Genomic DNA, 27,775 nt, shown 5'->3' with positions numbered 1-27,775 from the left:
GATGACACTGTTAATGTGTTATCTATTTCAGAATCCTCTTGGTCAGTTAAAAAAAGGTGTTGTTCCTCCAGTAATCTATTAGCAGATACTGTATGTATGTATGTATGTATGTATGTATTTAGAGGGGTACCTCAGGTTACATACGCTTCAGGTTACATACACTTCAGGTTACAGACTCCGCTAACCCAGAAATAGTACCTCAGGTTAAGTACTTTGCTTCAGGTTGAGAACAGAAATCGTGCTCCAGTGGCACGGCGGCAGCAGGAGGCCCCATTAGCTAAAGTGGTGCTTCAGGTTAAGAACAGTTTCAGGTTAAGAACAGACCTCCGGAATGAATTAAGTACTTAACCTGAGGTACCACTGTATTTATTTTTGAGGTTAAATGGGAACATAGTGATGTAGGAAGCTGGCTTATACCACATCAGGCTGTTGGTCCTTCTAGTTCAGTCTTGCCTACTGAGCTACAATCCAGGATTACAGGCAAGGAGTCTTTTCCAGTGTTCCATGGAGATTCTAGGAATTGAACCTAGGCTGGGACTTCCTGCAGGCAAAGCAACTGAACCATGGCCCTTCCTCACAGTTGTTCCGACTGACAGTTGTGGCTTGATCAGTCCTATTTTCCTAGAAAATGAAGTGCCAGAACTCATCACAAACTTCTCCCTTGTTCTCTTAGAATGGCAATGGCGCCACCTGAGAGGTGCCAGAGCTGAGCTCAGGCTGAAAAAAGAAGCAGCTCTGGGCTTGATCAGGGAGAAAGAACGGAACATGTGCTCTCTCGGGAATGGAGATGTTAGTAAATCAAGATAATCCTGGGGGTGCCTTGATAACCCTTTTGTGCAGAGAGCTTGAGCAGAGAACCATTATATTTACAGGCTTCCCTACACAACGATAACCCAGTTCAGTGTGCTTCTTATCTTCCCCCTATTCTTACAGGAAGGCACTTTCTTTAGAAACAATAACTTTGCTCGTGCTGAGTAAAAATGATAAATCTGCTAATAACCACCCTTATTTTATCTCTAACAATGCGCTTTGGAGTACACAAAGCAATAGGAGCACAATGGCTGTCAGCCCTTCCTACGCTGGGGCTGGCTTACAAGTGTTGCTCGCATTTAGAAACTGAGTTTTTTGAGCATATTTGTGATAGGATTGCCAGGCACTGCAGTGCCATCAATCCTTCAGATTTCTGGTCCGAAGCCTGCAGGAGACAGAGCAAGAGCGAAGGCTCATTTAAACACAGGCAAGACCTTAATATGGCCAACTGCAATATGAGTTAGCTGCGAAACATGAATGTGGGAAGACTTGAATTGGTCACACTATATAAACAAGTTATTATATTTTTATCACACCTTTCCCCCAAGCAGCTTGCAGTGGTGTACATAAGTCTCTCTCTCTCCCCGCAATTTACCTTCAGAACAACCCTGTGAGCGATAGGAACTGGTGTAAGAACACCCAGCAGTGGAGTCTAGTCCAGTAAGGAAAATGAGATCCTGCCCCACCAACCTCAGACTGCCCTCAGCCAGCCCCCATCTGCCTGCATTCTTACAGGTGGTTGAGTGGATGGCACTTGCTCTCATCTTCCTCAGACTCAGTGTTGCATTTACAGAATTCAACAGGGAAGAAGGTAGGAAAAACTAGAATTAGTGGGCACCCCCTCCTGCTGCGACAAGGTCCCCTCCCTCCTTGTCTCCGTAGCACCAGAAGAGGCATGAAAGGGGTAGAGGAGAGGTTGGCTGCATGCAGTCTCTGATTGCTTGGGGAAAGTCCTGGAGAGGAGAGGACTTAGACGGTTGTGAGGAGATTCACTCAGCAACTGGAGCAAAACCACTAGGAAAGAGCTGTCATAATGGGGATTTTCTTTCTGTGGAACCTTCTGAATCAAAGCAAATTGTTTAAGAAACAAGGAAGGATAGTTCGATCCAGATTTTCACCCTAGAGCATCCTTGTATGGTTCCTGTCCCACATTCCAGCCAGGCAGAAGCACCCAACATTAGGCCTGACATTCAGCCAAGTTTGTGGAGATCATGTTTTTGCTAATAAGGAGTAAACTTCAACTTTGAACTCTGCGATTACTGACCAACAGGCTCCTTTGACACCTAGTCAACTCCTTCCCCCCAAACATGACCTTGTTACTTGGGTGGATGGGGGACAGCACTTGCATTCAAAGCTTTTTTTCTTGCCACACTGATCTGTTAAGGTGATGTTCCATTTTAAGAGAGTGTTGCTTCCTTCACTGGATGAAATCTCAGCAGTAAAAACCTCCTGGAGGGAGAAGGCCTGCAAGGCATGGTACTTCTTCATGCATGTATAAGGGCCCTTTGGATCATTTCCCACGCAATCAGGAATCAGAAGCTGTTCCTCTTACCATGGGGGTTGGGGATGGAACTTGTCAGGAATTTGTAAGCAAATACGGCAACTGATTGCAGAGTACTGGCTGACATCCCCAGAAGGATATTTCTTAACAACTTTACGTGTTCCCTGCTGAGGACTGTTTGGAAACAATCTCTTCCTGGTAGTCAGAATGAAAGAGAAACTGCTGGGATGTTGAAGTTGGTCATGATGATTTTTTTTGCTGAGGGGTAGAGAAGGAAGCTGAAAGCTTTAAACCAGCATGAACCCCTCCACTCTCTCTGCAGACTGAAAATTTATGGACCAGTTGCCTCGTCCAGGTGTAGTTGTACATCTCTGAGTGATTTGCAGTAGATCAACAAAGATTTTCCTCTTCTAATTATGTAAGAAGCTGTTTTATACTGAGTCAGGCCAAAGCTATCTGGATTTCTGACAGGGAGTCTCTTCTAGCCCTAGTTGAAGATGCTGGGGATTGAATTTGGGAGGTAAGAGGGACATGGGTGGCGCTGTGGGTTAAACCACAGAGCCTAGGGCTTGCCGATCAGAAGGTCAGCAGTTCAAATCCCCGTGATGGGGTGAGCTCCCATTGCTCGGTCCCTGCTCCTGTCAACCTAGCAGTTCGAAAGCACGTCAAGTGTAAGTAGATAAATAGGTACAGCTCTGGCAGGAAGGTAAACGGCGTTTCCGTGTGCTGCTCTGGTTTGCCAGAAGTGGCTTAGTCATGCTGGCCATATGACCCGGAAGCTGTACGCTGGCTCCCTCGGCCAATAAAGCAAGATGAGCCCAGAGTCGTCCGCGACTGGACATAATGGTTGGGGTCTCTTTACCTTTACATGCAAGGTGGATGAATAACCATTGTTGTTGGGCTACAACTCCTATCATTCCTGAAAATAGGCTGTTCTGGCTAGGGCTGATGGTAGTTGTAGGTCAGATAACACCAAAAGCACTACAGGTTCCTCATTCCTGGTCTACATAATGCCAAGCAATCTGTTGTGAGCCATGCTTATCAGTCAGTTTATCTCTGGAATGAAAACAACCTTGTTAGGACGGAGTGAGAAAGAATGGACAAATGATAAAAATCAAATGAGGAGGGAATTAGCAAATGGGGAGGGAATTTAGTCCTCAACCTTTTATGAAAGCCTTTGTCTGCCTTTCAGGTGGCAGGTACACATGCGAGAAAACATTAGCTCTGTGTCCAGATTCAAAATCCATTCCTTGTTTAATCTTTGTGGTGCTTCTAGAGTCTGCTGGAATATGCTCCTGCTTCTATCATTTCTGAGCTTGACTTGTGTTTGAGCCAAGAAGGATATATACTCTGATTTTGGAATCCAGAACGTCATAATGGGGATTTTCTCTCCGTGGAACCTTCTGAATCAAAGCCAGTCATTTAAGAAACCATAAGGCGAGGGGGACTTCTGGTTTCCTGCCGACAGAACAGGGAGAGTGGGTCTGAAAGAGAAATTTGGAAGGAAGGAGGCCTGAAGTGGGGAATTGTCCTAATGGGGAGCCTCTTTCGGAGGAGATTTAAATATGCCAAAGTAAGAAAAAAAGAATGGGTAATAATCTGGAAAATTGTTTTTATTTAGGGGCCAGCAGTTGTAAGTGAATTGGGACATCAGCAGACATGGATTAAGTGCTTGCAAAAAGCAATAGTTAATTGAAGATGAGAAATTAAGAAAGAGGGAATTTTTGTTTTTTGTTATTACATGTGTTTTTATCTCTTTTTTCTTTTTCTTTTGATGTGTTCAATGTTTGTATTTTTGTATTGTATTGTTTTTTGTGATTCTGTATTTTCTTTGTTTTTGCATATTTTCTTGAATGCTTTTTTATTGTGAAAACTTAATAAAATATTTATAAAAAAAGCAATAGTTAGGATAATTTTAAAAGGGGAAATAGCATGAAACCATAGATGTGTAATGTATGAAGTGGTCTGAATGTTTAAAATATCTGTGCTGCATACCACAAATTTAATTGTTTAGTACATAGTTGGAAAATTGAGTAAAGGAATCTGAAATTTAAGATAATTTGGTTTATCTAAAGAACCAGAAGAGGGGAGGGAGGGAAGTCTGGGGATTTGGGGGGAGGGTAAAAATCTGTTCTTTTTGATTACTTTTTAATGTTAATGAAAAAATGTGTGGGGTAATCTGGTATTGATACAATGTGGCATATATTGGATTTATTTTTTTTAAATTGAAAACTAATTTTTTTTTTTTAAAAAAAGGAACCATAAGGCTAGGAAGGATAGTTCGATCCAGATTTTCACCCCAAAGCATCCTTGTATTGTTCCTATCCCACATTCCAGCCAGGCAGAAGCACCCAAGGAGAGTGCAAACAGGGCCAGAAAGGATGAGACCAGGGAATCATAGAATCATAGAGTTGGAAGAGACCACAAGGGCCATCGAGTCCAACCCCCTGCCAAGCAGGGAAGACTTCTGAGGGCGAAGTAGTGAGGCCTTGAGGGCCACAGGCATCCCCCGGACCTGAGGTTCCTCAGCCTTGATGTCTAGCATATAAACCTGTGTTATACCTTTGGCCCACCTAATCCAGTATTGCCTTCTCTGAGCACAGTAGCAGCAACTGTGTAGGATCTCAGGCAAAGGATCTTTCCCATTTCCTGGTAGCAACAGTGCAACCCTATGTGTGTTTGCTCAGAACTAAGTCCCCCCGTGTTCAGTAAGACTTACTCCCAGGTTAAGTGTACATAAGATTTGCAGCCTGAGCTACACAGAATGCAGTTCTGAGGGAGCAGCAAAGCCCCTGGATTTGATGCTGATTCTGCAACTGACTCACTCTGAAAGTGAGGATAAATAATTCTGCTTTGAGCTTTATAGATAGAAAACAATATGTTGGCCTGATCAAAAGCCAGACTCAGGAAGCAGATGCTAATATCCTAGCCTGTGTTGGAAAGCGCTGTAACTGAGCACATTATGTCAGTGCCATTTTGCCTACACATGGAGTTTCGTGCCAGAATTTGACTCACTGCTTAATCGCCCCCCCTTTAAAAATATGAGGATGCTTGATATATGTAAGGTGCTGTAGGAGGTGAATTCTTATCCAAATTGAAAGAATATCCTTCACAATGACCCCAGAACGCCCATACTTGGAATAAAGCAGGTTCGTTCCTTGTTAGCGCAAGACGAATTTAAACAAGACAATTTTATTCAAATGAATAAATGTACATACATTGAAATCTTCATTTAACACACACACACACACACACACACACACACACAAATTAATCAAAATAAGCCTCATGACAACCAGCTGTTTGTTTTTCCGCTACGGGCAATAAGTTAATGTTTTCCTAGTGTGAAGGAAAGGTATTAATATCTGTCAAGTGCATTTTGCAGTTCTGTCTGGTGTCTTTGATACACGGAATGACGCCTGTATCTCAAGCTTCGCTGGATGGGATTATTGGAGTTTATGTGTGCATATAATGAGTAGAGCATCTCCCGATTCTATTAAAGCTCGGTAGCAGCTCCAGGTGCCCAAGGCAGGGCAGTACTCTGGAAGTTGCATGCTGCCTCTCTGTTATTTATATCATCTAATCACATTTTTGGCATGCAAAATGCCTTTTGGTGACAATTTCTGGGGTTTAAATGTGGCATCTGAGGATGTTACTTGCTGGTATTTTCAAAAGGTATTTCCAATACACCCTTCCTTCTTCTCACTTCCCTACCCTCTGAAGCCCTTTCCCCATACAGCCCAAGGCTTTTCTGTTTGTCCAGGGCAATGGGATACTGAGTTAGATGGAACGATGCGGTCTGACTCCATATAAGGCAGTTTCCTATGTTCCTGAAATGCAATGTGAGGTGATTGAAAAGCCTTACTACTCAATTAAGCGGCTCTGACATCGCAGTGCTGGGAGGTACCTCAGAGAGCACTGCTGGCCAGACTAGACCTGGTGCCTCTAATCTGGTGTGCAGTCTCCCTTTTGGATCACAATTCCTGTCAACTCCAGCCAGTATTCTGCTGTGCTGGCTGAGCCTCGTGTGAGGTGGAGTCTAAAGCTGCTGAAGAGCATCAGGTTGGAAAACATTGAGATGGAGGGTACCACTACTACTAGGCCATGTAAGATAGTTCTCTGAATGGCCTTTACAATGTCATATCTGCCAACATTTCTCTGATGAAAATAGGGACATCCCTTTCCATAATGATTTTACTATTTATACCCCACACATCTTATTGGGTTACCCCAGCCACTCTGGGCAGCTTCCAACATATATAAAAACATAATAAAACATTAAACAATTTTTAAAAAAACTTCCCTACACAGGGTTGCCTTCAGATGTCTCAGGGGTCGGATAACTCCATACCCTCCAACATTCCTCCAATGAAAATAGGGACATTCTGTGATCAAATCAGAAACCGGGATGGCTTCTCTAAATCAGGGATTTCCCTGGTGGGTCTGCAATCCTCTCCCCCCCCTCTCTGTGTATAGATAGCTGTAATGCTTGTAGTCTCTTTAGGTCTAATGATGCTATCTTGCTGTGAAAATGGCTACGGTTGTCATGGCAACCAGCCCTGTCTCTCAAATATGGATGGGTCTTATGGTGGTATTAGATTGGGGAGCTTCTGGCTTTCAAACAACATTTCCTACATAAATGGTAGGACACTTGGTTGCATGGGAAAACACTGGTTTATGGACAGAAAAGACAAATGTAATAGGCATTTCGGTTAGGCAGTGTGGTATAGTGAGTAGTGTCGGACTGGGAAGGTCAGAATTCAGATTTCTGCACAGGCATAATGCTGACTGGGTGACTTTGAATCCCCACTCAGCCGTGAAGCTTGTTGGGTGACTTTGGGCAGGTCACCATCTCTCAGCCTAGCCTATATAGCAGGGTTTTTGTGACGAAAACATGGAGAAGGGGAGATCCAAAAATGCCACCTCAAACTCCTTGGAGGAAAGGGGGACTATAAAAAGCAAATATCAAGGCAAAGTGCCTCTCAAGTAAGCTTTTATTTATATCAGTTTCACAAAGAGACTTCATGGGATTTCAGTTCATTTAAATTGATGTTATCCATGGAGGATTGACCAAATGGTCTTGTTTTGTTTTTTTTAAGGAAGATGAGGCAGTATTAGGAATGCTGATGTCTACAATGTAGGTAGGGAAGCATCCTTCATTAAAGGATTTGCATTTCATACTCCACCCAGAGTTCTTTCTACTTAGCCCCAGATAGTGAGTGCTTGCATGTCCCCTTCATTGTATCCTTTGGAAAGAAAAGCACAGGTGAAGAAAAGATAGGAAGGATTATGCTACTGAAACAACAACAACAACAACAACAACAACAACAACAACAACAACAACAGAAGCACTATCCTTTCCCCCCATTTAGCAGATTGAGAAAAAATATCAGGGAATAGTCATGTGCTTTCTGAAAATCTATTTTCTTACCTCGGTTATTAGTTAAATCAATCATTCCATTGCAAGAGGAGGGAAACATGTACATGGCTAGTCAAGATGGTGTTCTCCAGATGTTGGTGAACTACAGCTCCCGTTCTTCCTGGCCATCAGGGACCATCATGGCTGGATGGCTGCATAGGAGCCAGTTGAAGTTAAATCCTTCGAAAACTGAGGTCCTTTGGCTGGGTCGAGACAATATGCGATTGGGGGACCAACTCCCATCCCTTGCAATTAGTGCCAACGCCTTCCGTCAAGAGTTTGGATGTAATCTTCGATGCCTCCTTTTCTATGGAGGCACAGGTTACAGCTATAACAAAGGCGGCATTTTTCCATCTCCACCAAGCTAAGCAGTTGGTCCCTTACCTCTCTCACCCTGACCTCACCACTGTGATCCATATGACGGTCACCTCCAGGCTTGATTATTGTAACTCACTCTACATGGGGCTGCCCTTGAAACCGACCCAGAAACTCCAAAGGGTGCAGAATGCCGTGATGAGACTCCTTACGGGGTCCTCACCACGGGATCACATTCACTCAGTGCTATACCAGCTGCACTGGTGGAGTACAGGGTCAGGTTTAAGGTGCTGGTTTTAACCTTTAAAGCCCTATACAGCCTAGGACCCTCGTACCTATGGGACCGCCTCTCCTGGTATGTCCCACGTAGGACCTTATGGTTTGCAAATATCAACACCCTAAAAATTCCGGGCCCCAGGGGGATGACCAGAGCCAGGGCTTGGTGGAACGCTCTCTCACAAGAGACCAGGGCCCTGGGAGATTTGATATCCTTCCGCAGAGCCTGCAAGACGGAGCCTTTCCGCCAGGCCTTTGGTCAGGGTTCAGTCTGACTCATTTTCTCTTTGTATAAGAACAAGCATGAAGGAGGTTTCCCAGCCCGCTCTCAGGTCCTTATAATATCAGTGGAAACAGTTGGTCCTGGCGAGTATTTGTAGCACCCTGCTTGTGGTTAACGCTTAGCTGGAATGAAATATTCAACGCAGCAATAGAGAAATTAAAATAATTATTTATTTGTCAGACAAATAAATGAGAGGCACAGTGGTATATGGTTACCAAGCTCTGGCCTGGCCTCCTGCCATTATGGCCAGCCCTTATATTCCCTTAATCCAGCCCCCTTTGCTCCTCCTGTGGCTGCCTCTGTCCAATCAGCCTGGTTGGATTTCCTATTGGCTGATTGCTAGAACCAATCACAAAAGATACACCCATATCCTTCTGTCCTTATATGGAGGACAAAGAGCTATATATTGTTACATCTATAAATGACAAATAAGTAGTAATATATCTTACATGTGTCTCAACAAGGAATCTTAATTACCAGCTCACCTCTTGCCCTCCTTGCCCTATTGCCTTCTAAAACAAATGATTAATCTTAAATTTTTATCTTAAACATATGTCAAGGATCTTGAGTTTCACATCAACATTGAAAGATCTCCTTCATTTGAAGGTTTCCAAACAAATGTCTGACAGCCATATATCAGGACCGCTTGGATGGCGTCTTCCTGTCTAGCAGGGGGGCTTAGACTGGTAGCTGACTTAATTTCAAAATACAACTCTTACAACTATATGAAATCTAGCATTTCTTAAATCCTTTGCATAATTACATTTAAGACAATATATTTAATACACAACACAGGTAGCCTCTTAAAAGGAATAAGGCCTTTGTAAAGTAGAAGTAGAAAAGGGAACTCAGTTTAAAACAGTTTCAGAAGAAACCTCTTTAGTTTACATCCCCCCCCTTCAGCCAGCTGCTTTCCCCTTAGCTCTTCCCAACATTTATTGCCCTCAGCTTTAAAAAGACTTCCCAGCTAGATGCTTCTCCATTTGGTCTTGGCCTTTTTAACCTTAGAAGATCTGGCTCATTTTACTGGGAGGCACATTGGCATTATTTTACTATTTACTCATTCCTAATCATGTTTATCTCTGCCTTTTTTATCTTCTATAACATGTAGGGTCAGTGTCCTTACTCAGTCTGTAATTTCAGCTTTTACGACTTTGAGAATTGTTTTCTGCTATCAATCAAGGGGCCCCTTTGTCTAGGAAAAACATTGCCAGTGTTTTCTTAAGCAGCTAGCCTTCTTGCCTGGCATGAAACTTTTGAAAGTCTAAGCCCTCTTTAATATACAAGTCCTGATCAAACATTAATAAAATGCAGGCTTATGCCTGATGCCTCATATTAACTGCTTTCAATTTTAACCTGAGGATTGTAGATTGATTGCTTGTTTTTATGCATATTGTATTATTTATATGATGTTAGCTGCTCTGAGCCCGGCTCCAGCCGGGCAAGGCAGGGTACAAATAAAAAATTATGATGATGATGATGATGATGATGATGATGATGCTAGCTGGGGCTGATGGGAGCTGGTTTCCAACAACATATGGAAGAGGCACAATGTGTCTGATTCTATGCTTCACAACCTCTATGTATGCAGAAATGAGCCAGAATTCTGCCCTGGACATCAGTACTGCAGTTTGATAGATTATTTTAAACGTCTTAATTGGCAAACCTCTTGTCAGTCTTCTGAGTGCTGAGCTGAGAAACTACAGTTTTCAAAGGGAAGATGTTAGGGGGCCAATAAGAGGGTGCATTTGCACCCAGCTTCGATACTGGACTGAACTGTGCAAGATGAGCAAAAGGGATTGTAGTCTGCTAAACGCGTTCAATACCTGGGCAATAGACACTCTTTCCTTTTTTGAAATAGGTAGTACTAATGCCCCGGGGAGATATTTTAATGAGATTAATGCTGTTGGCTAATTGCATTTTATGCCTCTTAGAGACTCAGGCACATACAGCTCTGTATGCAAAGCAGTTCCCTTGAGGGTAGCTTTATGGGATTTCCTACAAGCCCAGAGTGTTAGGAGAGGGTTGATCAAAACAAGGCTTAGGGCAGAGAATCAAGCTCTGCCCTTATTGAATCAACAGTGGATCCTGTGATGTAACAAGTTGAGCTCTGAGTAATTTGTCAATGAAAACCGCCAGAGAAATGTTGGAGGGTATGGAATAGGATGTTCCTATTTTTTGTCAGAGAAATGTTGAAGGGCATGTGAAGTTAAGGAATGTAGCAAGACCATTAAAATGGCAGTTGTTGCCTGTGATGTTCAGTTTTTGTTCTCAATGACTGGCTAGTTCAGGGGTCAGCAAACTTTTTCAGCAGGGGCCCTCAGACCTTGTGGGGGGGGGCTGGACTATATTTTTTGGGGGAAATGAACAAATTCCTCTGCCCCACAAATAACCCAGAGATGCATTTTAAATAAAAGGACACATTCTACTCATGTAAAAATACGCTGATTCCCGGACTGTCCGCGAGCCGGATTTAGAAGGCGACTGGACTGGATCCAGTCCCCGGGCCTTAGTTTGCCTACTCATGGGCTAGTTTTTCTTTTATTGGTTTCTCAGTTGTATGAATGTAGAATGTCAGATCTCTCTCACACTGTAATTCTATGCAAAGACAAAGGTGAACAGATGACGGTGGAATTTGCTGAGTCTGCTTTTCACAGCAGACCAATATGATGCATCTCAATTTGCAACTTCCAGCAGCTGCTTTAAGAGGTGTATTACCAGTGGCGTAGTGTGGGGGGTGCAGGGGGGGCCGGCCACACCGGGCGCAACATCTGGGGTTTAGGGTTAGGGGGTGCAAATCCACGGGTTAGGGGGCGCAAATCCACGGGTTAGGGGGCGCAAATTACTTGCCTTGCCTTGGGTGCTGACAACCCACGCTACGCCACTGTGTATTACCTCTGACACTGGGGGTAGAACATGGCAAGTATTCAACTAAACTTTACTCAGAGCAGATCCACTAAAACCATAGAATCCTGAGGGTCATCTAGCTCAACCCCCTGCAATGCAGGAGTCTCAACTAAAGAATCCATGACAGCTCCCAGTTGCTCTGTCCGAGCTTCTGCCCACCCAGCAGTTTGAAAGCAACAACTCATCCATCATGGAGGTGATATTGGCCCAGTTCAGACGAAATTATCTTTGTACAACAGATCACATTCCCCCCCCAACTAAAAATGAGTACAGTGTCTGCGTGCTCTCTCTTTTCTTCTTCTCTTCTCTTGCACCTTAATTCAGTGCTTCTGGGGTTTCTTAAACCAGAAAGATGTAGTGGGTTCAAATGTAAGTAGAGTGCAAGGTAGGACTGCAAACCATGGTTTGATCGTGGGTTGTAAGTAGAGCTTAAACCATTGTATCTTGATCCAGATGGAAGCAAAACTGGTATTCACCATGTTGTCCTCTTTCCTTCCTCAAGTTCAACTGCTTCATGTGCTGAAGTCCTCAAGGACCACATCTGACCTCCAGAGCAGCCACCAGTATATTTATATCCTGGCTTTCTCGAGGCTTTTTTTTTTTGGTTCACATTCACTATTAATAACTGTATAAAAATAGAAGTCTATAAATTAGTCAACAACAGAAGTCATGTAAGGAAAAAAGGCTTCTAAAGTTCAGGTCTGAGGATTCTTCATGAAAGTATCCCATAAAATTGGTGATCCAAAGTCCTTCTCTTTGTTTCTCCTTCCCCATCCCAGATGACACCTCTCGTGGCACAGGGTCATCGAGCAAGCTTCCCCTGTGGTTCCTTTAAAAAGGATCTATGAGTGATCTCCCATAAGGAGAAGAACTCCCTCAAGTAGGCTAGATCCAGGCCATTCATCATTAGAACAGAGGTCGAGACACAAGAGGAAGCAACATATCAGGAACATGCTGTTGTAAGCTAGGGCAGGGGTAGCGAACACGGTGCACTCCAGATTTTGTTGGACATCAAATATTAGCCCCATCTAACATGGCCAATGGTCAGGGCTGATGGGAATTGTAGTCTGATGATATAGCATTGGCTACCCTTAGGCTAGGGCAAGCAGAGTGCTCTTGAACATTTGGCAATCACCAGATTACTCCCAATCCAGAAGTTATTCTGAGATACACACACACACACACACACACACACACACACACACACTCTGAAACAGGGGACTTGGGGGTAGCAGAATTTTCACCCTCCAATGTTTCTTTCAAGAAGATGTCAGCATGAGGGTAACACTGGCAAATTCAACCTTATAATAATAATAATAATAAAAATTTATTTATATCCCTCCCTCCCCAGCCAAAGCTGGGCTCAGAGCGGCTAACAATAGTAAAAATAGCAGAGTTTACATAAAGCCACAGTCAATTAATTGAAGTAAATTCTAAAATCAGTTCAGAATCAAATTTCTTACTACTTTTACTTCTTACTTCTTACTCCTGCAGTGCTGCTGAGCCCATCCCCAAATCTGTAGCCTGAAAAGCAATGGATTTGAAGGAGCCTTTTTGTTTTGTTATGTTGAGGCTGTCATGCAACCCATATCTCAGCCGGAAGTCTTAAAGTACAAATTGATTTAGAAATGTTTCCATAACAGTCCAGCATTGTTTACCTCCTGATTCAGAACCATAAATCCTTACCTGGCAGATTTACGTAAGTTGTTTCTGGAGAAACATAGCCAAGCGTGCTCTTGGAAAGTACATCATCACTAGATCACCTTTCAAGAGGTCTCAGCCAGTGTTGAGGTATTGTTACAAGAAGTTCACCCACTTCTAATCCTGACCTGAAATTGTATCTGAGGTGTGACATAGGACCACCTGTAGCCATTCGTCAGACATGTTTACCTTAGCTGGCCATGGTTCATTGATAGCTTATTGTTGGAGGCTGGGTAGACATTTGGATGCCCGTGAAATCCAGTTCAGGATTTGATTTTGGATGAGCTGTGGCAAATAATGCAGCCACAGTAATTCTTTTAACAATGTTTCTGGGGATGATATTGGCTGCAGAATTTACCTTGCTAATTATTCACTTTTATTATTTATCATTTTCCTTTTGTTACTCAGTCCCCTAGGGTGCTAATTAATAGAACTGAATGCAACTCACTTTAGAACAGGGAGTGGGGAACCTGTCTAGATACTACAGTACTTCCATCAGTCACAGCCAACAAGGCCAACAGCCAGGAATGATGGGGGTTGGAATTGAGTAATTGATTTTTCTTAAAGGCTTACTGCAATCAATATATAGTAATGGTTTCACCCAATTAAGGGTGATTTTTAGTCATCTAATTAAATTAGTTTTAGTTGTTTGATTAACTCTGCATCTACTTTTAAAGAACTAAAACAATAGTTCTGAATATTTTTAGATGATATATGTACATGGGGAATGCCTCTTCTAAGATAGTGCAGGCACCTGCAATTTCTGTAAGTATGTAAGTTGCTTCATTAATCAGGCATGACCTGTTAGTCAGTTTAAAAGTTTTGTAGCCAATTACTCTAAAATTGATCAAGGGTTACAGCCCTAATATAGTCATTATTGTCACAGAGGGAGGAAAGGCACATTCAAACTCTCCCTAAGGCAACAGGTGGAGGGTTTCCATCCTGGTATGTTATTTAACTATGGTTTGTACAAACCATAGTTTCCTGTATTTGGATGAAAAGGGAAAAATACTTGCGCCAAATCATAACCAGAAATTTTACATTTGCTTCCATCAGGAGAGGAAGAGGAGAAGGGAGAGCAAGTAGCAAGCCCACCCATGAATTAATCCAAAGGATTTTCATAATGACCAGCTATAGTTTATTGTTTCATCCAAAGTGTGTTTGTTGTTGTTTAGTTGTTTAGTCGTGTCCAACTCTTCATGACCCCATGGACCAGAGCACGCCAGGCAATCCTGTCTTCCACTGCCTCCCGCAGTTTGGTCAAACTCATGCTGGTAGCTTCACGAACACTATCCAACCATCTCGTCCTCTGTCGTCCCCTTCACCTTGTGCCCTCCATCTTTCCCAACATCAGGGTCTTTTCCAGGGAGTCTTCTCTGGTGGCCAAAGCATTGGAGCCTCAGCTTCATGATCTGTCCTTCCAGTGAGCACTCAGGGCTGATTTCCTTCAGAATGGATAGGCTTGATCTTCTTGCAGTCCATGGGACTCTCAAGAGTCTCCTCCAGCACCATAATTCAAAAGCATCAATTCTTCGGCGATCAGCCTTCTTTATGGTCCAGCTCTCACTTCCATACATCACTACTGGGAAAACCATAGCTTTAACTATACGGACCTTTGTTGGCAAGGTGATGTCTCTACTGGGCTGGTGTGCTAGAACATTGCTAATAAAGCAGACATTTCTCTGACATACTGTAGTACAGAAAGCCAGCTGGATGATAATGAGGTGGCAAAGAAATATATTTGGAAATGTGTTATTTAACGAGTGCCTCTTTCTCTCTCAATCTGGCTTTTCGTGCATGCCCTGGAACTCCTGACCTTTAGTGCTACCTAGTTTGAGAGATTTATACAATTTCACAGAATTGTCGGATTGGAAGAGATCCCAAGGACCACCTAGTCCAAGACCCTGCAAAGCAGGAATCACAGCTAAAGAAGCCTTGACAGATGGCCATTTGTAAATAGCTATTGTATTACTGGAATGCTATTGTGAAAGAAAACCTGTTTGTTTTTCTTTGGGGGGTGGGGAGGCACTGTTAGAATGCTTAGGCCTTATGACATACAGTTGGAATGGGGTTCTGTTTGTCAATCACAAGTTCTGCTGCATTGCTTTCTGTTGCCAAGACAGAAGTACTGCTTATTAGCCTTTTCGTTTGCTTGTTTGTCAGAGTGGCAGCTAACGTTTTAATCTAGACCAAGGGTAGCCAACATGATGCTCTCCAGAAAGAATGCTGTTGTTTTTTTTAAAATTATAATTTTTATTAGTTTTCAATTACAATAATCCAGTAATAGCCGCATTATATCAATGCCAAATTATAATACAATTCCTAATACCAACCATTCAAATACCAAATTATATAAACTCCAGAAATAATGGTGGACTACAATTCCCACCTCAGACCCTATTTTTCAGGGACATCCCTGATTTAGAGAAGCCATCCTGGTTTCCGATTTGATCCTGGAATGTCCCACTTTTCCTTAAGGGTAAGGTAAGGGGACCCCCGGCCATTAGGTCCAGTTGTTGCCGACTCTGGGGTTGCGGTGCTCATCTCGCTTTACAGGCTGAGGGAGCCGGTGTACAGCTTCCGGGTCATGTGGCCAGCATGACTAAGCCGCTTCTGGCAAACCAGAGCAGTGCACAGAAACACCGTTTAGCTTCCCGCCGGAGCGGTACCTGTTTATCTACTTGCACTTTGATGTGCTTTTAAACTGTTAGGTTGGCAGGAGCAAAGACCGAGCAACGGGAGCTCACCCCATCGCGGGGATTCAAACCGCCAACCTTCTGATTGGCAAGCCCTAGGCTCTGTGATTTAACCCACAGCGCCACCCACGTCTCCACTTTTCCTTATGATGTCCTTATTTTCATTGGAGAAATGTTGGATGGTATGGAGTTATCCGACTTCCGAGCTGTCTGAAAGCAATCCTGCATAGGGAAGGGTCCCCCCCCCCCTTAATGTTTAATGTTTTATTATGTTTTTATATATGTTGGAAGCTGCCCTGTGTGGCTGGGGCAACCCAATAAGATGTGTGGGGTGTAAATAGTAACATTATCATTATGGAATGGGACGTCACTGTTTTCATGGGAGAAATATTGGAGGGTATGCCATTGGTCCTAGCCAGCATGAGCAATGATCAGGCATCAGGGGACTTGTAGTCCAGCAAACCTGTCTTGAGGGCACTGTGTTCGTCACCCCTGTTTTAAAGAAATGGAACTGAGAGGGAGTCAAATGTCCCCATTAAGAGACATTAGGTATGTTTGACCTTGGTTGTTCACAACAAGAAAGCAAAGAAGAGAAGGATTGGGCTTTTGCACAGCAAGTGGATGAAATCTGCTTCCATTGGCACCATGAAAGAAAAGGGAGAGTTTATTTATTTGTAGATATATTTATATACAGGCAGCGACCATTTTGTAAGGGGGTTTTGTTCCGGGCCCCTACATGCATTGACAGGGCATGCATAAGCCCACCCCATCCCACCCTATTCAGCTCCCGCCCCACCCCTTTCTGCCCCCATTCCCACTCTTCTGGGTCCCAAAGGACCTGGGCACCAGTGGTCAAGAGTCAATTGGACATACCTAAAATGGCTACCACCTGTATCACCTTTCGTGCCCCATAACTTAGGTAGAAGGTGCAGGGTGTGGCAAGACCTTTTAAAGCAGGGTTGGGAAACCTTAGATTTGGGAGTCAAATGTAGCCTCCCAGGCCTTGCCACCTGGCCAACAGGGCTCAGCCTAGGACACACTCCTGTCACACCCCTCACGGGCCTGATTCTGCACACTCCTTTTTACCTGGCTGGAGAGTGTCATTTAACTGTTTTGCTTGCTTGGAAGGAGGAGTGCTGTGTGGGCTCTGAAAGGCTGCTCATGAGGCAATGTAACCTTTGGACTGAAAATCGTTCCCAGACCTTGTTTTAAAATATTTGCCATGGTGGTGGTGGTGGGGATGCCTTTTAGACTTCCGCTTCAGGCAGCAAACTTTCCTGGGCCAGTACTGAGGAGAGAAATATGCTGGGTGGGTATCCTCTCCCTCTGCTTGTTTAAAATGGTCCAATGAACACAGGAAGAATCAGTTTGGATAAGTGCAAAACTTAACGGTAACTGTTAATTAACTGTAAATTAACTGTTGATGTAACTGTTTGCTGGTCCATTCTGGTTGTGCGCATAGTGTTCTGCGCATGGAAAACCCCTTCCATGCATGGGGCACATGAAGGGTCAGGGAATTTCTGCTCACAGAAGCTGCTGCTATTACTTCTGCCTTCTCTGTACACTCCTCATGTGTTAGTGGCACATTTCAGGGCCAATTCATAATGTATAAATTGGCTCTGTCTGCCCTCTCTTGGTGAGTGCAATCTCAGAGCTTGTGTCTTGATTTCCCAGTTACTTGCAACCCAAAAGATAATTCAAAACCATCCATTGTAATGGGAAGGCAATGTTGTTATTAGACAGTGAAGGACCCGTCTTGCGCAGCTGGACTTAAAGAATAGTTTCAACAGTGGAGAGAAGGGCATTTTGTACTGTGCGCATCAAGTACACATTAATTCTGCTTGGGCACAGTGGGAGGGATTCAGCACAGGCCTAAGGAGATAGCTCCATCAGTGCAAGGCTTTCTTCTTTCCTGATGGAACAAGGTCTCTCCTCCCCTGTTCTGAAGGTTCTCCTGACTGAGCCCATTTGGGGGTGCAGGTAGAGGATGGTGGGGTGGGATGGGATGAGGGAAGCCTGGTTGCACTAGGAGAAGTCCTTGCATGGGCTTCCACTAGCAGTACAAGACTGTCAACTACATATTCTAGATCAGAATCGCCAGCATCTTGCCTTCCAGATGTTGTTGGACTACAGCTCCCATCATCCTGGACCATCGGCTGTGTTGGCTGGGGCTTGGAAAGGAGTTGGAGTCCAACACCATCATCAGAGTTTCATGTTGGCAACGCCTGAGTTAGAAGTACAGAAAGAGAAGAAGAAACAGGCGACAGGCATTTGCATCATTGCAATACATAAATAGAACAGGATGGGTGCAGGGATACAGAGAGCCTTGGCATGAGTAATGTGAACATGCTGAATGTCCACTAGAGAGGTTAGAGGTCGAGGCTGCAGTTACTGGCCTTGGGATTGTTTGGCTTTCCATCCTAGCTATGTTGGAAGTGCCTTTGGGTGACGCTCCACCCAACGACATTTGTAGCATTTTCAGGAAGTCACATTTATCTCTTTTAAGCCAAGAGAAGTAGAAAATGTTTCAGGTTCATATTGTGGGTGAGCCAGAACATCAGCCTAGCTAAAGCCTATTGCAGAAAATAGAGAAGATGTGTCTCTGTGTATCTTTATATTTAAATACACACATTGTGTTATAAGTGTTCATTGTATATTGCTATATTGTTTGTTCATAGTTATTGTAACTATATTTTTAGTTTCTTGCTCTTGGCTGAAATGTTTTTCTTTTAATTGAATGTTTTACTTTACTGAATGGTAGTTATGAAATGAATCATTATTCCATTTCCCTGAAACACTGCTATTGTGTCTGTAGAGGATGTGCACTGGCATTGGACATATCAAAGATCCCAGAGCTAATCAGGCCAATTTGGATTGATCTGGGATTTTCCCAGAGTGGATGGAAGCAGGTCCAGATCACAGATCCATTAGTACACCAGCAGCTCTCCACCCCCCACCCAACCACCATTCACAGATATTGAATGTATGGAAAGGGTTGAGCAGTGCAATCCTGTGCAGCCTATCCAGAAGGAAGACGCCCCCCCATCGTTGTACCTGGATACTGAGGTCCAGCCCTGAGGGCCTTCTGGTGGTTCCCTCACTGTGAGAAGCCAAGTTACAGGGAACCAGGCAGAGGGCCTTCTCGGTAGTGTCACCTGCCCTGTGGAACGTCCTCCCACCAGATGTCAAAGAGAACAACAACTACCAGACTTTTAGAAGACACCTGAAGGCAGCCCTGTTTAGGGAAGCTTTTAATGTTTGATGGATTACTGTATTTTAATATTTTGTTGGAAGCCGCCCAGAGTGGCTGGGGAAGCCCAGCCAGATGGGCGGGGTATAGATAAAAAATTATTATTATTATTATTATTATTATTATTATTATTATTATTATTACACAGAATCCATGGAAGAGTCATTACCTACACTGTTTGTGGAACAATGAATTATTCAACTGTACATTCCTTGGTTTCCTATGTATAGATTAATAAGGGTAAAATGAAATAATCTGGAATTATAGCTTCAGTTATATAGCTTCCTTCTTTTTTCTTCTTGCAGGAAAGCAATTTCCAGATCTGGCCTTCAGCATTTGGCTCCTGTTCAAAACCTCAACATTGCCATCACCAACGGCCCAGTGAAGGAGCTCAGAATGGCACTAGAATGGAGTGTAGGTGTTTCTTTTTTGTTATGTCCTTGGTGCAAATAATAGCTTGGTTGACATTTCTAGTAGACAGAGTTCAAATAACTGTAGGTTGGCGTTTGAATGATTGAAGACTGCCAAGAGCGTTGCATGGCAGGAAACCTCTAGAATGTCTTCTTTATGTAGACAGGGTATAATAGCTGAGTTAGTCTCCTTTCTTTCCTGATACCTTTGCATTTGGGAGCCAGGTAGGGGCAGCTTTTGTCCAGTCACAGCTACTTTAAGATCCCAGATACCTAATTTTTTTTTCTATTGGCAATCACTTCTCCAACAAGGAAGACCCTCACAAAAGACTTAAAACGAACCAACATTAATCTTCTGTGGGCAAAGGGTGTGTCCCTGTAACATTCCCTTTGAATTTTCACACATTACATATTGCACAGGTGTCTCATTTTAAGCAGGACACCTTGGACTGACAAATGCACAGGACCAAAAGATGGGCGTTTTTACATCCTGCCCTGTGGTGCGAGTCAGTTGGCTCACACCAGGGTGCAGGGCCAAAAAACAGAAGCAGACCTAGATTGCTCCCACACGTTGCCACTCTTCTTCCTCGTTCCGTCACAACACTTCTGGAAGCTGGCTTCTGGAATTACACTGGTGTTGGTGTCGGTTGGGCTGGCCGCACTGGGGATGTGCCAGCCTCCCCCAAGGCTGCAGTGGCTTCTCCTGAGGCCATGATAGTGTTGGCCAAGGCGGCAGTGGCAGAGGTGATGGGTTGCTGGGAAATGGCAGCTGGCAAGTGGTCAGGAGGGGGGGACGGTGAGGGAGGAAGTAGACAGATGGCAGTGAGTGGGTGCTTGAGGGATGGGGTGAGTGGGTGGGCAGTAGCGGAGGTGGGCACGAGTGAGCAGGCGAACGACAGGAGTGGTGGGGTGGTGTAGGGTGTGCATGCCAATTTGCTCTCCCAAAACATTGGAGGGCATTTGACCGGCTTAAAGTTAGGTCATTGTTTTACTCTGTTCAGATCAAAGCAGGAAAGACATGAAAAAGTAGTACTTCATAATAAATTACAGGACAGATACAGGATATGGATTGGGTCTAACATAGTGTGTACAGTCATACCTCGGGTTACAGACACTTCAGGTTGCATTTTTTTCAGGTTACGGACTGCTGAAACCCGGAAGTACTGGAACGGGTTACTTCCGGGTTTCAGCAGTCGCGCATGCTAAATGCCGGGTTACTTCCGGGTTTCAGCTAAATCGCGCTTTGCGCATACGCAGAAGCGCTGAACCGCAACCCGTGTGTCCGCAGACGTGCCACTGTGGCTTGTGGACACTGCAGATTGCGAACGTGTATCCCACACGGATTACGTTCGCAACCCGAGCATCCACTGTACACCGTTTTCCAAACCAGCAGTGAGAGTGAACTGAATACAGAATAAATGGGAGTGCACACATTGCCTTTGTCTAATTGTGTAGATCTGCTTTCCTAAACGTCAGTAATTGCTGTGACCTCATTCATTAACTAAAATGAGAGCGAGAGCATCCATGTGATGTAATTGTTACAGTGTGTTGAACTAAGACCTGGAATACCAGTGTTTAAATTTTCACTCCACCATGAAGCTCCCTGGGTACCCTTGGGCCCATTGCCATCTCTCAACCTGACCTACCTCCCAGCATTGCTCTTAGCATAAAATGGGGAATGGGGAGGTGTTCCAAACTGAACTTCTGGGAGGGAAGGTGAGATAAATATAAATTTTAAAAGTCTGGAACAGTCTGGCTTATCCCAAAATGAATGAAGAGAACCCTGCTCACAGGCTCAGCTTCATGATCTTGGGTTCTACAAGGACTAGAGGCTGTTTTTAAAGAAGAAAGCTATATATCTGGGGAATATAGCTTATTCAGATAGGGGGCAACTGTAACCTGGATGTCAATTGGTGGAAGTAGTAAAGATAAACTTGCCTCTCTCTGCTGTCTTTCTTTGCCATTCAGGTGAATATTACAATGGATATTCTGACTGAGAGGTCACTCTTGGCTGATCACAGGGATCATGACAGGACATAAGGAAATATGGCAGTTTCTAAGTTTAAGCATTGATAGGTCTGTTGGCTGAAAAAAATAGCACAATTTAAATTGTACCTTCAGTGGCCTAGGAAGCTATATTTGACTGCGGAGGACCAACATAATAGGCTCTTGACGAAGCACCCTTTTACGTTTCCCCTCTTGGGAAAGGTGGTGTAATTTACAAGGGCAATTGAGAATCCAGTGCTCTCACCTTTTCAAGGACGTCTGCATGAAGAGAAACGAGATGTCTTCCCAACTGGATTGTAGAAATAGGCCATGCTTACCTTTAGAAAAAAATCTAGCTAGGGATGTAATGAAGAAACGATGTGCACTAGAATAAGGAAAGGCAGATAGACTCTTTTCAAAGTAAATATTGTTTTAAATCTTCTCTTTAAAATATAGATTTGATGGCCTGGTTGCTATATGTTTTTCTGACCAACCCCCCCACATATAGTTTAAATAATGTTGTTTTGGAAAAAGCTACTTCACAGAGCAAGTAAAAGGATTTGCTGAAATGGAGTAAGAATTTGTCCTTTTCCTCACTAGTCTGCCCCATTTCTTTAATGAGCTACTTTTATAGTAAGATAAATTCCTCTTTCAGCACACTGAAACTATCAGTATATTGAAAATGGTTTAGAAAGACACAAAGCAGCACAGTTAATTGAAAGTAATCTGCTGTTGGACACCATCTGGTTGGAAAGCAACAATATTGCTTGTGACTTTTTTTTTTGCAGTGCAGAAGCCAAACTATTAGGCGTGATCAATGCATTTTGTATCATGTTGCAGTTCTGGATTCTCTTTGCTTAAAGCAGAACATCATAATTTTTATGTTTGAAATTAAGCTGGTATTATGGCAGGAAGGAAGCTGGAATCCCCTTTAAGCTGCATTATTATTATTCTGGGTTATGATTGTTTGAAAATAAATATCCTCAGCTTAATATTAGTTAGTTATAGATCACTTTCCCCCCCAATATTGGAACCTACCTGGGAACATGTAATTCCAAGGTGGTCACCCATCCTGCCATTGACCCAGGTGGCTTTGTGGTGGCTTCATGTGCCTTCAAACCATACCCTGGGACCAAGGTTCCAAAGAAAGCTCAGGTGACCATGGGATGTTCTTCAGAGACACAGTGTAGGCACCTTCTCCCTCACCAGCCAAAAAGAATCCAGAAGCCACCATGTATAGATCATCCTTCTCTAGCCTGATGCCCTCCAGATGTTTGGGACTAAAAATCCAAACGTTCTAGCAAGGATGGTCCAAAATGTCTGGAGGGCACCAAGGTGGGGAAGGCCAGTCTATAGATGCACACAAAAATCTTGAAGCACAGACTTGCTGGAGGCGCCACCTGTCAGATGTGAAGAACGAAAGCCTTAACTGCTTCTGACCATTAGCAATTCCCATAGCACATTTCAAAAAAGTACCATGTAATGCCTTTGGCAAATAATGTCTACCCATGAATTCAACCCTACATTCAGATTTTATACATGGCTTTGGCATTTCATGCTTTCTGATCTGCCTTTTGGGTCTGCAAAGATGGGAAAGCTTGAACGAAAATGTCTCTTTTCTCTTGAGTTTTATTATAAATAGTGGGTTTTGTGGTCCTAGGTAAAGGTAAAGGTAACCCTGCCCGTACGGGCCAGTCTTGACAGACTCTAGGGTTGTGCGCTCATCTCACTCTAGAGGCCGGGAGCCAGCGCTGTCCGCAGACACTTTCGGGTCACGTGACCAGCGTGACGAAGCTGCTCTGGCGAACCAGCACCAGAGCAGCACACGGAAACGCCATTTACCTTCCCGCCAGTAAGCGGTCCCTATTTATCTACTTGCACCCGGGGGTGCTTTCGAACTGCTAGGTTGGCAGGTGCTGGGGCCGAGCGACGGGAGTGCACCCCGCCGTGGGGATTCAAACCGCCAACCTTTCGATCGGCAAGTCCTAGGCGCTGAGGCTTTTACCCACAGCGCCACCCGCGTCCCATTTTGTGGTCCTAAAAGCAAGTAATGGATAGTTATCAGATAAAAACTAGTAGACATATTTGATACATTCCTTATGACTAGCACAATTGGTTGGTGTCTTCCTTCTGTTTGAGCAGGACAGGCAATGATGCTCTCTGGGCCTTATGGGATGCAGAGTGGGACAAACAGAAAGTGAGCCCATGAATGCTGGAATGATTGATGTGTGTATATATATATATATATATATATATATATATATATATATATATAATAACTAGTGCTGTGCTAAAAAATCTCCTCCTCCTCCTCCTCCTCCTCCTCCTCCTCCTCTTCTTCTTCTTCTTCTTCTTCTTCTTCTTCTTCTTCTACTACTACTACTACCATTTTCCATCAGTTGATGAGGAAAGCAATTGCATTCAAACCTAATCAAAATGAATCAAATGTTGGGTGAAATTCTCATAGATGGGTGCAGGATTTTTGTCACAATTACCTTACTTACCTTTGATATGCTCAAGGGGTGTTTGTGAATCTTCCTTCATTCATTCAACACACCATCTCACCCAAAGGCTCTGCAGCCTTCACAGGTGTCTATGCTTCAATTAAAGCCTGGAGGAAGACATCACGATGCATCATGGCTGCAAAGTGCGGAAGAAATATTTACTGGAAAGAAAAAAGCACATGTTGCCCCTGGCCACCTGGCAACATGAAGTAAACTTAACCTCATGCAGAGGACAATCCTAAAGATACTCTGCGGTGCCCTGAGAATGAAGTGGGAAAATGGAATTCTGTTTAGCCGGGGGGGGGGGGACCATTGAGAAATTGAAATATGCAATATGAATGTGTCAAAGGATGTTGGGCAGAGGGAACTATCTGTTGATAGTTCTAAAGTTATGCTTCATAAAGAGAAGTGGGGAATATGTTAAATAAAAGAACACTGGGATTTTTCTACACTGGTAAAGTCCAGACATGAACCTTGTGTATGGAACTTAGTTTTCACCCTTGTGGATGGAATATGGCTTTCAATGTGCCTTGAATGTTTTATATTTTTGTAAAAAAAAAAAGTGTGCTTTTTTGTTGTCACTGCAGCTTTTTTGCATTTTGAAAAGCAGATTGAAAAATGTAATAAATGATCAAGCAAATATCAAAAAATCCCCAAACTGCACCAGACTTACAGCTGATCTTGATAAAGTAAGGGAGACTCCTGTATTTTAATATGCTTTTCAATGTTATCCAGAAGTAAGAACCATTGAGTCCAAGAGGGCTTTCTTCCAGGTAAGCATGCATAGATTTGCTTTGTAAAACCCTGTATCAGGAGAATCTGGTCTATAATTTGAAGGCAGCTCCTTAAATGTTTACCTTGGGTCTTCTTGCTATTAAACATTACTGATAATGACTATATAAAAGGTTGGTTTTCCCCATCTCCCTGAGTAGCTAACTGAATGAATGAAAAAACATTTTCATTTTCTCAGGAAAATGCAGTGAATGGCGAACATCTCTGGCTAGAGACAAACGTTTCTGGGGACCTGTGCTACCTGGGGGAGGAGAGCTGCCAGGTCAAGTTCTCTGTAAGTGTTCCCTTTTCTCCCATAATTTCTACCCACATTTTTCATATGGCCTTAGGTGTGTGAACAGACTGAGGGATGGATTGGTACATCCATTTAAGTATTCAGGGAATGTGTATAGTTGGGGGACAGGGCAAAGCCTGCTGTATTGACACTGCTCCCTTCTGTATGTGTTTACTGAATGCACAGAGGGATAACGGCATAATTGTTTTATGTATGATCTGCATGATCCCTGCACATACAGTAGGAAACTGTTTGTATAACACCACCTCCTTCAACATGATGCTTTGGATTACAAGCTTGGGAAGCAGCACCCAGCTGTGCGGGAATCACTCTTGCTGGCTGAAAGGGGCTGCTTTGACAAGGCATCCTCTCCAAGGAACATGCTGGTGAATCAGCAGCCAGTAAGACGGAACCCAGCTGATGGGCAGGTGGGTGTGGTTTTGCGAGTGGGGATGCCAGTACAGTGCAAACACACCAGCAGGAATGCCAGATTGGCTCTGCTGGTGTATTTGCACTGCACTGACCTCCCCTCCACTTTGCCTCTTCCCTTCTCACTCCTATTAAGCAACAGAGACCAACCTGTTGGATAGCTAGTGTAGCTGCTCCATCCCGTTTCCCAAGCTACTCCTGCCTGTATACTCTTTTTGAGTAAGCTGCTTTCTAACCACCAATTGAAACCTTTTACTATTCGTTCCAAACATCTTGGCAATTCAGTGTTTACGAGTGCTTTTATTTATAACCCACATGTTTCTTTCTACTGAGCAAGTCGCCTTTGGAAGCGAATAGACAGGGTAGAAGTTTTATTATTTTGACAACAAAGCACATTGTCCAATTGCATACTGTCAACCAGGAGCAGAAAATCTTGAATGTATGACAAGAATAAAAGTGGGAGGGAGCGTGGAAGAGCAAGAAAAATGTTCACACCATATTATCTCCTATATTGATGAGCATATGGGTACTATATATATTTCAGAAATCAGCTCTTCGAAGAAAATGTGCTGCTTGTAAGATTGTCGTCCACAATGCATGCATGGAGCAGTTAGATAAGGTAAGATGGTGCCACCTGCTGGGATATTTGTGCCAGGGAACAAGCTTAGGCAAAAGTCCCAGTTATTTACTTGCATAATATTACTATATATGACATTTCGACCTGTAAGGCTAATGCCAGGTCTTTTCACCATACCAATAATTCTCCATCCATCATAAACTACCCCTACTCCTGCAAAAAGAAAAGAAAAGAAAATGTGAAGAATCTTTTAGTTGTGATGAATTCTAGAAGAGCAACCATACTGGTTTGCAGAGGAAAGCAATGTCTCCAGGAACCTGCAGCATTTGTTACCTGAAAGTTTTTGTTGTTCAGGAATGCACTGAATGCAATGTGATGAATTAGGCTCCTGCTTATGGAAGCTTGTTCCACAAATTAAATGATCGGCTTTTCTACTGCCCAGTCATCTCTGATATTATTTTACGTCTTCAAGTTTTTGTGTTACCCAGAAATCCTTACTGGGTAGAATCGGGATGGACAGATTATGCAAGAGTTAGATTTTCTTTGGGGTGGTTTTTCTTTTTGGTCAGGCGTGCTTCCTTTTCTGAGTCCAGGAGGAAGCGGATTGGTATCCATGTAGGAAAGCCATTTCATAAAGAATCCTATGAATCCAAAGGGGTGTATCTGTATTACTTTCTTGCACCAAGAGCAAAGAGACCTCTGGCAATTTAAACACCCATACACAATCAGCATAAAGACCCACCAATATGAAAATATACTTGTAATTTACAACCCCCGCAATAAACATTAATAATACTAGAACTATGGAACAACCGGTTTTAGTTTCAGTGCTATTTTTCATTGTCATATTTGTCCTTTTCAGGAGTACATTACAAGAATATTTTCATTTTTCAAGGTCTGTTTGCTCTTTTTGTTTGATACACAGGGACCCTTATTGTATATTCATTCTGCTGCACCTTAACACATTTACTGTAGCAGAAGCTTTTGTGGTCTGGAGATGACTTTGGCCACATCCACACCATTCATCTAAAACACCAGAGTTCTCTGGGGAAAGGGATTGGTTTGTTAAACTACTCTGTAAATTGTAGCTCTGGGAGTAGGGTAGCCATATTTTGAAGAGCAAAAAAGGGACACATTTGCCAACTTCTGCTTTTAACTATGGATCGCTATGACGACTATCGTTTTAAATACCTCTACCACATGTAGGCTATAGAAGCTGTGATATATTGCTAGTAGCAATGTTCTTAACTTTCAACAAAATAACAACAACAACAAAAATAAAAATAAAAATACATATTGCTCACTCACTTGCCACATGAAAGTATTTGGGCTCATGTTTACATCTTTGTGCACAGAACAATTAAACTGTTTAACATGTACATATGGACTCTCCTTAAGGGCAGGGGAATGTTAACTTTTGCCCTTCCAGACTTCTTCTCCAAGATCTTGTAGCAGAGTCAGTGTCATTTTAGTTCAGCCACAAGAGAAGGGATTTCTACAGTATGACGCTAGTTTAAGATGCTGCTCTGTTGTGATTCTCTGCAGCTAACTAGCTTAGCTGGGTGCCTTAGATCTGAGTCTAATGCACAAAAAAAAAATCTTGGGTTACTGTAAACAAAAAAACCAAACCAAAAATCCCAAGCAT

At 43.3% G+C, this 27,775-nt stretch overlaps 1 protein-coding gene across 7 annotated transcripts in view; it reads left to right on the top strand.

Annotated features, from left to right (window-relative positions):
- Positions 1–27,775, top strand: part of DGKI (diacylglycerol kinase iota) — a 247,578-nt gene that overhangs the window by 92,662 nt on the left and 127,141 nt on the right. For all 7 annotated transcript variants that reach the window (XM_083461921.1, XM_083461924.1, XM_083461923.1 and 4 more), the window contains exons 2-4: positions 19,464–19,572; positions 25,029–25,124; positions 26,098–26,172. In XM_083461921.1, coding sequence (XP_083318047.1) covers positions 19,464–19,572; positions 25,029–25,124; positions 26,098–26,172 — 280 coding nt within the window. The remainder of the gene's footprint in view (positions 1–19,463; positions 19,573–25,028; positions 25,125–26,097; positions 26,173–27,775) is intronic.

This window comes from Podarcis liolepis (genome assembly GCF_965112155.1).
Source record: "Podarcis liolepis genome assembly, chromosome: 10".
NCBI classification, from domain to species: Eukaryota; Metazoa; Chordata; class Lepidosauria; order Squamata; family Lacertidae; genus Podarcis; species Podarcis liolepis.
This window is presented reverse-complemented; position numbering and strand designations above follow the sequence as displayed.